The sequence below is a fragment of the Diplotaxodon limnothrissa genome, linkage group LG18 (genome assembly GCF_057381915.1).
Source record: "Diplotaxodon limnothrissa isolate DT_005_m linkage group LG18, D_limnothrissa_male_GT1.1, whole genome shotgun sequence".
NCBI classification, from domain to species: Eukaryota; Metazoa; Chordata; class Actinopteri; order Cichliformes; family Cichlidae; genus Diplotaxodon; species Diplotaxodon limnothrissa.
The window spans coordinates 10,556,435-10,566,420 of record NC_140613.1 but is presented as its reverse complement, the minus strand read 5'-3'; the positions used below and the strand labels follow the sequence as shown (position 1 = coordinate 10,566,420).

General features: G+C 41.2%; 1 protein-coding gene across 1 annotated transcript in view; it reads right to left on the bottom strand.

Annotated features, from left to right (window-relative positions):
- Nucleotides 1-2,193: 2,193 nt before the first annotated feature.
- The window catches only part of mtcl1 (microtubule crosslinking factor 1), an 84,535-nt gene continuing 76,742 nt past the window's right edge, over nt 2,194-9,986 (bottom strand). The window contains exon 15 of the mRNA XM_085377221.1: nt 2,194-2,397. Within this exon, the coding sequence (XP_085233347.1) occupies nt 2,194-2,397 (204 nt within the window). The remainder of the gene's footprint in view (nt 2,398-9,986) is intronic.

Sequence of the window (9,986 nt, the reverse complement as noted above, 5' to 3'; positions counted from 1 at the left end):
TGCTTTGTTTAAACCTGAAGCTACTGCTGTCTGCTAACTCTAACTAACCTGATGAGTCAATTACATCCATAAGTTATAATGGTGTAGAAACACATATCTGTAAACTAGTGCTAAATACTAGTGGCCTCTGCTGGCACTCCTCTCCCTCAGAGTGTCTACACCCCTGACTTGAGTTTTTTGCCCATAAGGATGGGTTACACACACACAAGGAAACTATCTTAAGGCCTGAACTGCTCTTAGTCTTCTTCTTCTTCTCTCAGCTCCTTCCTTTCCGACTCACCAGAGTAAATCATCTGCCTCAATCTCACCCTATCCCTAGCATCCTCCTCTGCCACACCGACCCTCTCAATGCCCCCCTTCACTACTTCCATGAATCTTCTTTGTGGGCTTCTTTTCCTCCTGCCTGGAAGGTCCACCTTCATCATTGTTTGTCCAATATTACCGCAATCCCTGCTCTGCACATGTCTAAACCATCTTAGCCTTGCCTCTTTAACTTAGTCTCCAAACTAATCAACCTGAGCCGTCCTTCTGAAACACTCTTCTAATCCTGTCCTGCCGGAAACTCCCTTTTGCAGTCAGTCTGAAGTATTCATACAAGAAACTGGTACGCTGGTGTTGTTGTTATTGTTTTTCTTCTTCTTTTTTTCCAAGTTCTTGAGGTCACCACTTGGGTCAGATATGGTGTGTAGCAGCTTGAATCCCCAGTGTGACTCCAGTGAGCTTGACCTTTACTGTTCTATCTAAATAAGGGCAAAATGTCCAAAAAATAATCTCTTTACAGTGACTGACTCTGCCAGGGGTAGGTAAAACAGCAGATTCGGTCCTGCAGACCTTTAAATAAACTAGTGGGGGTAGTAGTAATGGTCTCTGACTTGCACAATAACCTGGGAAACAAGAGTAAGATGGCACAACGTGATGCAAGAGGATTTGACTTCTGGGAGGACACAATCTTCTTATTCGCATTCTCTCTTGTGTGCGTCCCACCCCGACCCGCTGTAACCCTGTGGTCTGCACCGTAATCCACACGCACACGGTTCAGGATGGGGTGTTTGCCAAGAACGCAAACTTGGGTCTAACGAAACAGCGCACAATCCATCATGTGCTACAGCTAACGTATGTCATGGAGAGATACAAGAAAAGAGGCGGTCTTGGAAATACACATTCATATTTATTACCATTTAGTATTTACATAGGACTATAGCTCGTTAAGACTTTTTTTGACATAGACTTTTCATTTAAAACATTCATGTTTTCCACAATCCCTTTTTCTTGTCAAAAGAAAAGGTTTTTCCTATCCAATAGTAACAACTGTACAAAGCCAGCCTGATAAGTACAATAATTTACTTAAAAACATCTTATTTTCATCAATGCAAATCATGTGACAACAAAACAGTCCCCTCCCCCAAACAGCTGAGCTGAGCAATCACAAATGACTATAGCTCTTTATGTACATGCACTAAAGTGCTAGTATTCAAAAGGCATGCAAATATTTGACCCATATTTATACAACTGCCTTCCAAATATGCATAAGGTTATTATGTTTGTTGTCACCCATCTTCTACATGTCTACAGAGTCAAACATTCATCTCAACGTAAAAATAAAGACGGACACGAGCATCAGAAATGACATCATGTGTCTCCGCTTCAGACCCGGTGAAGCAGAAGTTGTTTTTTTGTTTGTTTGTTTGTTTGCTTCCTTGTTTTTGTTGTCTTTACTCTCCTTGAAGGTAAACAGAAAAGTAAAGTGAAGCTTTAAAGGCTGGCAAAATAAAAATAAATAAAAAAAGGATTTAAAAAAAGTTTGCATGAATGTTTATGGGACAGCGATGAAGAAAAATAAAAATGTAAACACAGGAGGAGTTTTTACCTGAAAAATAGGTTCACACACACACACACACACACACACACACACACACACACACACACACACACACACGTGGGTGATGGTTAACTCAAGTATACAGGCACCTCTTATGGAAACCTATTTTTCTGTATGTTGTCTTTAAATACAGTACATTCCAGGTTCTTAAAAAAAAAAAAAAGGTTCTGGTTCCTTGATGGTCAGCTGGTGCTACTGGTTAGATCCCAACCCCTCTCTCAGGCTCCTCTAGAGGGAGTCCATATGTTTGGAGGGGGTTTTCTGAGGTACTGGGTCTGTTTAGGCAGAGGTGGAGGAGGAGGTAGAGGACGGCTTTACGGCGGCTCCTCACCCTCCAGGATGGTCTTCCGGTGTCCCGGCGGCGGGAAGGTGAACCTCCTCTTCGAGCCCTCGCTCCACTTTGGGGAGGAGGAGGGGGAGCGTGCGGCCCAGCGCGAGGGGGGTCGGCGGTTGGCCGGGCGCGCCGGTCTCAGGAAGCAGGAATCCAGAGGCGGAGCCACCGGAGAGCGAGGCAGGTCCTGCCAACGACAAGGAGCTGTCAGAGAGGAGCAACGGGGCGCCTGCAGCCATTTGCCACCGAGGAAAACAGGAAGTGAGGAGATTCATACAGAAAGATGAAGGGGAGCGAGTGAAAGAAAGCGAGCAAAGGTGCTGATGTAGAAGTGACGTGCACATGAAACAAAAATAAGGAGCAATGTAATGAAAGAATTTTAAATGAAAGCCATTTCATGAGGAACTTTTATGTTTTCACTTGTTTCTTACTTTATTCTTGTTGCAGTTTTCTTTCAGTGGATATAAGAACTTCAACCCCTAACATACTGCTCCTAATGCAGTTTTTAGTCTGACCTGTTCTGCCTGCCTTATCTGAAAGGATTTAACTTAAAACTCATTTTGTTTGCTTGAAGCTGGAGCAAAAACCAGCAGGTCAGCCTTTAAATAACTTAAATAAGTGACAGACGTTTAACCTTCTCACCTAACAGGAATGTGCAATCTGGTGAAAAAGGCAAACAAACCAAGAAAGAAAAAAAAGGTTACATAGTTACTGCAGACATTTAGCTACGGAAGCAGACAAGAGTCAATTTGAGCAGCTGTTTCAACCTTCCCTCTGCCACTTAATAGCACTCAGTTACTCAGGAGACACAGCAGCTAATGACCCACACCTGCTACCACCATCACTGGTTGAGCGAGCAGTGCAAGCGCCTAACATCACTTCATTTGACACATTTTAAAGAAGCTTCTGTTCAGTGATTTGTTATATTTGGCTGGTACACTGGCAAAACACAAATGGTATGACAGATATAATTTAAGAATTCTCCGCAATCAAGCATCATAACGTTTGAGTCTCTTGGTGTTTTAAAAACCGACTGAGAAACTGACAGACACAGTACGGTAGAGACTCATTAAGGGGAAAGTAAGGCCACCTTACTGCCCAGTCTATTTCCAGTCTAATGAGGGCTTTACTTTCCAAACTGAACATTATATTATATTCAGTAAAACTTAAAACCAGCAAATCTAAACTTATCAGAGAAGCATTTACTGGGGTCTTAGAGTACAGGAAGTGAAGGTCTATTTTCCCATAGACTCCTATTCAATGTAACTACTTTTTGCAACTGGAGAAGCCACCCCCTGCTGGCCATTAGAGAGAATACAGGCTTAAGACTGACAGGCTTTATAATGCAGAAAACATATACAGAAACACTGAAAAAGCCAAATCCATGGTTCAAAGAAATGTCTCAGGTACACTAGAGTAAAAATCAGATGCCAACCTCCACGTGGAAAAAAACAAGAAAACAAAACCAACTGGTTACCTAGAGGTTGACAATTCTTGTAGGTGACCACTTTCAGTTACGAGGTAACTGCACACAGGTTGCCTGGTAGGAGGCAAGCTGTCTTCAAATAATACATTTGTCCAAATAATCCTACTTGGACTGACTATAGTCGCTCACAGACTTAGCAAAGGTTAGCAAATAATTGCTGTCTAATTTATAAATGTAGACAGATTGCCAACATATTGCAGTCACTCTAATTCTGTGACAGGTCTCATGAGGAACTCAGCTGGTTGCCAACTGGTTGTGTTCTGGTCATATTCCTATAATATAATCAGAGCATTAAATCACTGGATTGTCCAACAGATGGCAAAAGATTTATCATTTTCCACATTAAAAAAAACAGAAACTTATAATCTTCTTTCATCTTGACATACAAAAACTGCTTTGAAAATGGCAGCTGACTGCGAGTGGTTGGATACCTGGTCCCAATCTTCAAAGCAACCATTTCAAAGGGAACAAGATCACACAAGTTCATTCCACAGAGCTGGCAATGTTACGGTGGCACTGCTCAGACCACTGTTTTCCTGAGTATGACTGTGGCATAATTAGACCACAATTAGAAGTTTATTAGATTTAATTCAGAATTTTAAACCCTGACTCTGATGTCATCTCAGTGTTTAAAGAAGTCCTAAACTGCAGATGAATCACTTGCGTGCCACAAATCTGCTATCAGAGGTCACTGCAGGCATCAGGTGATAGAAGTCCATAAATACATGCAGTCCATTTGTGCAATTTTGCATTGATTGTAACGTCTAAATATTTAAACCTGTTAAGTGCTTAATTGGCAACAAAGCTTTATGCATCTGTCCCCTGGATGAAAACAGAAAGTGTAGAAAAAAAGGCCACAAAAAACTAAAACTATGAGTGAGTTTGTTTTCCCCCCTTCGAGTGAAGTCAGAGCATGAATCGAGTGAACGATCACACCACTGGCCTAAAATATTAATAGCTCATCTCCAGGCGTTAGATTTCACTTGAAGGATGGAGGACAAGAAGACCAAAAAGCAACAATCTAGTTCGGCTAAAAATACATGACAGTCAGGCTGCGGTGGTGTGAGAAGATGAACTGGAGGAAAAATAACCGGATGGATGGACACGTGGATGGAGGATGGACAGATGTGCTACACAATCTGCAGCAAGTCCTGCAGAAAAACAGGTCGCAGAGTTTGACAGGAGGCGTCTGCGCCAAACCATCAATAAATCATTAGTTTATGAATACAGCTGATGGGAATACAGACGATACTGCTTGTGCAAGATTTCCCATGTGACGCCAAAGCATCAGATCAAACAATCCCACAAGTCAGGCACCTGTATACAGGAAGTCAGTATACACGAGCGGATATTAAAAAACAGCAAAGTCAACACCTGTACATGGACCACAGCTTCTAAGTTTTTGACCTTAAAAAAAGATCCACCTTAAAACCCTCTAGTGCAAGAATAAATAAAAATCCGTTTTAGATCAAATGTATGTCCATTAATTAGCCTGAAGTTACAGTATGACCTAAAATATCATCAGATTTTCACACAAGTTGATAAAAAAAGAGCCCAGATAAAACAATTAAATAAAAATCTTAAAGTCTGTCATTTATTTACTGAGGAAAACAGTCAAGTATTTAATATATGTGAGGGGGAAAATTATGTCAACCTTGAAAATAATCAGTAGTTAAAGCTCAGTGGAATACTACCGTAATCAGGTACTCACATCCTGTGTTATCTAAGGAATCTGGTTTTTACAACTCATTTGTGGACGAGAATCGTGGTACGAGCAAAAGATTCCTGAGGACTTTAGAAAAGTTTTTGCTGCTCAACATCTCTAAGGATTTTGAAGTTATTCAGACAGATTGTGTACAAATGGAGGAATGTGAGGAGCATCGTTTCCCTCCACAGGAGAGGCCGACCAACGGTATTACTCAAGGAGCAATACAGCAGTCTGGGAGCCCACAAAGGTTCGTATACATTTGTCACTGATGATATCAGCTGTTGGGGACTTGTGTAAAAATATGATGATTATTTGTTATTCTTACTGAGAAATGGAGAAATGTCTTAACACCCCTCTAAATTTAACCAAATGCTGCATTTCCTCCCTTTGTGCCAGGCCTGCTGTAAAGGATCTGTATTTATATCCATGAAGGCATCTTGTTCACCGACATCACTCAGAGTGTTCTCCACTTTGTTGGATGTTGTGAAGGAGATTTTTCACCACGGAAAGAATTCTGTGATCATTAGTTTATTTGTCTTTTTAAGAATGTTGATTTGGAAACTTCTGAAGGTATTTTTCACCTCTTCTGTTCCTATACGAGTGGTGACAGGACTGTAGTGAGTCTGATGTACCCTCAAGTGGCGATATAAGCGGCGGTTGTCACAACGAACGCAGTGACTATAAGCCAGGCTTACCGATGGCCACTGTTCTTTCAAAAGCATTTGAGAAATATCAGAAGTTACGACCTGCTAACACTTCGTTCCAACACGACATCTGAAATGACCAATATGACATGGTGAGAATAGACACACTTCCCTGCAGTTTCTAACAGTGGATTTTTTCCTTAAGCATGCACAGTGTACCAGAATATTTAGTTCATTTCTACCAGAAATGACACAAAACCAAGACAGTGCAGAGGAAATGGCGAGTGTTAGCAGCCCGTCTTCATTGGTTAATCTTTGTTAGTCTGAGAGGAAATGGTAAGAAGACGTAAGAAAGCGCTGTGTGGACAAACACGTGAGAAAAAAAGTACAATATTACAAGAAAACATCACAGTCCGTCTAGCGGTGCACGTAAAAAGGAGGACCTGGTAGAAACACAGTGTTAGAATAATCCAGCAATGCCTTATGAAGCCCGAACAGACAACAATCGACCTGTGAATGTGTGAAATGTCCAAGAGTCGTCTTTTATGTCATGTTCACTGGCAAACACTTTGGCAGAAATATTAAAATCCACCAGTGATCAAGACCGAAGACTCTTTGGGTTACATGAATTTAAGGACCATACCAGTGTTTTTGCATGACTTCTTTTCCCCCCAATCAGTGGCAAATAGCAGATATTTTATGTTACCACAAAACTATTTAGCTTTTATATTTAAGTGTGACGAGCTACTCGCTGAAGCTTGAATTTTTCTTTAGATACATACTGCAGTAAAAATCCAGCACAGAGAGCAGAAACTGTGTAATAAATCTAATCTCATTTTTATGTCTGCAAAGGTTTTATGAAATGTGTTTACAGCAGGATTACTCAAAAGGTAATGAATAGATTTGCAAGCACTCATTTTTACACCTGTGTTGATCCAGGAAGTTTTTCTGGAAGGATTCTTTACTATTCTGAGGCAAAAATGGGCATGAAAATTACTCCAGGACTATTAGCTGTGCTTTTCAGACATGGGCTCAATTGGACATTACTGTGTAATCCAACCTCCCAACTAATGTCCGATTCAAATGCATCAGAAATGCATTTTCTCACATGCACCTCAACCGAATAGTGTCTAGAAAAGTTTAGGGCTGTAGTGTATGTCTGAAATTGTCTTCATAAACAAAACGGGAGGGCTAATAGTTTCAAACTGAGGAAGTTATGTGTACCAAAATGCACAAACTGCCCGAATGGCTACCAAAACATAAAAAGAAGACACACAGATTATACACACACAGAAGGAGTGTGATTTCATTCTCTGCAAAAGATTATTCTTTAAGTGCTAAATATACAGGTAAGAACCTGTAAGGTCACTTGTATGAAGTTGCTGCTCTGGCTGCTTTTGCTGCAGTGGAACTCACTGATTTGTGCTGCTTAATAAACCCCATCTCTCACTTTATGCAAGTCACTTAAACGTGTTTTTTTTTTACAGTACAAAGAGACATTTTTATTAAAATTTTGATAAGCCAAGAACATATAGTATGGTGTTAGTTACAATAGTGGATGGGAATCATGGGTAATGTTCTGCAGGATTACTTTACAAAAAACTGATGATCCACCAAAAAATATGAGCATGCACTCATTAACTGGGAGAAACAGATGCATGGCCGTCGCACGACTTTTGACACCACTCCAATGGCTTCACACACTGTCACTGTGCTATCCTGTGAAGCATGCATTAATGAAGAGGGAGGAGGTGGGGGGGGGCTGAGGTCTGCGGGGCGTGAGGTTCCTGTGGTTGGTGAACCCACCGCCAAAGGTCATAGAGGCAAAGTAGGAGGAGGAAGAGGAACTTACATCATGGAGACTAGCAGATTTAGAGTCCCCAAGGAGTTGTTAGTATGACAGTGTGGTTCTGGATCAGAGCACAGAGGACAGGGAGGAGGAGATAAAGCCCAGAGGGGAGGAAAGAGGGAGGGGAGGAGAAGGAGGAAAGATAGAGCGGGAAATGTTAATTGGTAAAAATCAAGCAAAGGGGAAGAGATCAAAGAAAAGTCAGGTATGTCGAAGGCAGAAGGCAGAAATAAGGCGGACCACCCAATAAACACACGCACACAGCTTCACTTAAAACCTGGAACTTCTGAAAGGGGAGGAGGGGGGCAGGCCTAGAGACTGGTTGGCAACCACCTGGCAACCAGGGAGTGGTTGCCTGCTGTTGTTAGGTGAAGTCGGTTGCAAAGTGGTATACATCAAAAACCTCGTTTCTTTAGTTGCTAAGAAAGTCCCCATTCACAAACTACTCACTAAGTGCTCATGAAGAGTGAACATCAAAGCAAGAGTGCAAAGTTAGAACTAGAAACTGAGACCATTTACTTTCAAAGTAAAGGTTGCACCTTTTTCAGCAGCGAGGCACAAGTTTTACTTTGAAGGTGAAAGGTCTCCACAACTTTTCAGGGTTCATTGAAACTTGATGGTTACCTAGCAAGTTGGTGTCTTTAGTGCACATTGTGGGTGAGTCATGGCAATCTGACAAGCAAAGGAATCACAAGGTTTTTGGTGCGGCACCCTCTTTGTGACCAGTTTAACCTACCTACTGCAAGCAGCAAATCTGGAAAGCACAAGAATGCACGGCAACATTTAGGCTGGGAGCACCTTGTTAGTTTGGCAATGTCATGGTTACGGTCCAGCTTCACCACTCGCAGCCCAGAGAGTCAGTTTTATTGCTAACTGTGACTAGAATAGATATTAAAAGCTTACATCTTTAAAAAAAACTCACAAAATATATTTATTCAAAATAAAGAAAGAGGAATAGAAAAGAAATGTGTGAAATTGAGCATTAAAGAGCAGCCTGGATTACTTCCAAACTGTCCTTAACAGTTAAAACTTTGGGTATAATTAATATGAGCATCTACCAGTACATGGCTGAAAATAAGGAAAAGCATAAAAGGTCCCTTTCAAACTCATAAGCTCCTCAGGTAATTGATCGAAATGGCCACATTTGTGCAACAGTCACCAGCAGCTCATTCATATCAGCTTATTTACTGCTACCTTTTATTAATTTCTGAATTATAAGACAAAGGCTGCATTAAGACGAGGTTTGCTCCATACTGCCTGCCACTTCAAGAAATAAAAAGTATTTTCTGTGAGTTTGTTCTTACAAAGCAAACAGAGACACCAAAACGAAATCCACATTCATACCTCTTCTAAAAAATTGACATAACGCGTGGTTACGCGCCATCGCAATCCATTACTTTCGTGCTATTATCATGCTGTAATCATTATCCACAGAGTCACAGTTTTGTTTCATGAATGATCGCACGCTCCAGTGCCATTCATAAAGTCACATATCAGACTGTAATCTTGCTCCTGCACATCAGTGAACAGCAGCAGGTGAACTCTTGATGTTATTAACCAGCATATGTGCGATTATATTGCTCCCTGTACATGTACACAATTTCAAATATACAACTGGTCTGGGGAACACAGATTTTTTTTTACAGCTGTAATGCAGCATGACCTGCTTTTCATAGGTTTTAATCGGTTTATGGAGAGTCAAATATGAGGCGTGCCGGCAGATACTGTAATTATTTCATTCAGGACATATATTAATTAATTAAAAGTCTGTCACATTTTTTGCACGGGTCAGAGAAATGGGTGGTGAAAACAGCCTGAACTGATTTCATCGAGTGAAGTTAGCGCTTTCCCAGGTTTATTTTGGTACGCGGGGGCGGGGATCCAACTCCTTTAAAAACCGGAGCCACTTAAAATTCTGCTTGAACACTTGATTGGAAGGCGCTGTTAATGATTAATTAAGGAACTGTGTAATAGTGATCCCACTCAGATCGCAGTTGTTAGACCATTTATTTCACTTCTCCACTTATCAGAGACATAAATCAGACTTCAGTCGGGCCTCAGTGATGGTTTAAGCACAGAGGTAAAAGCC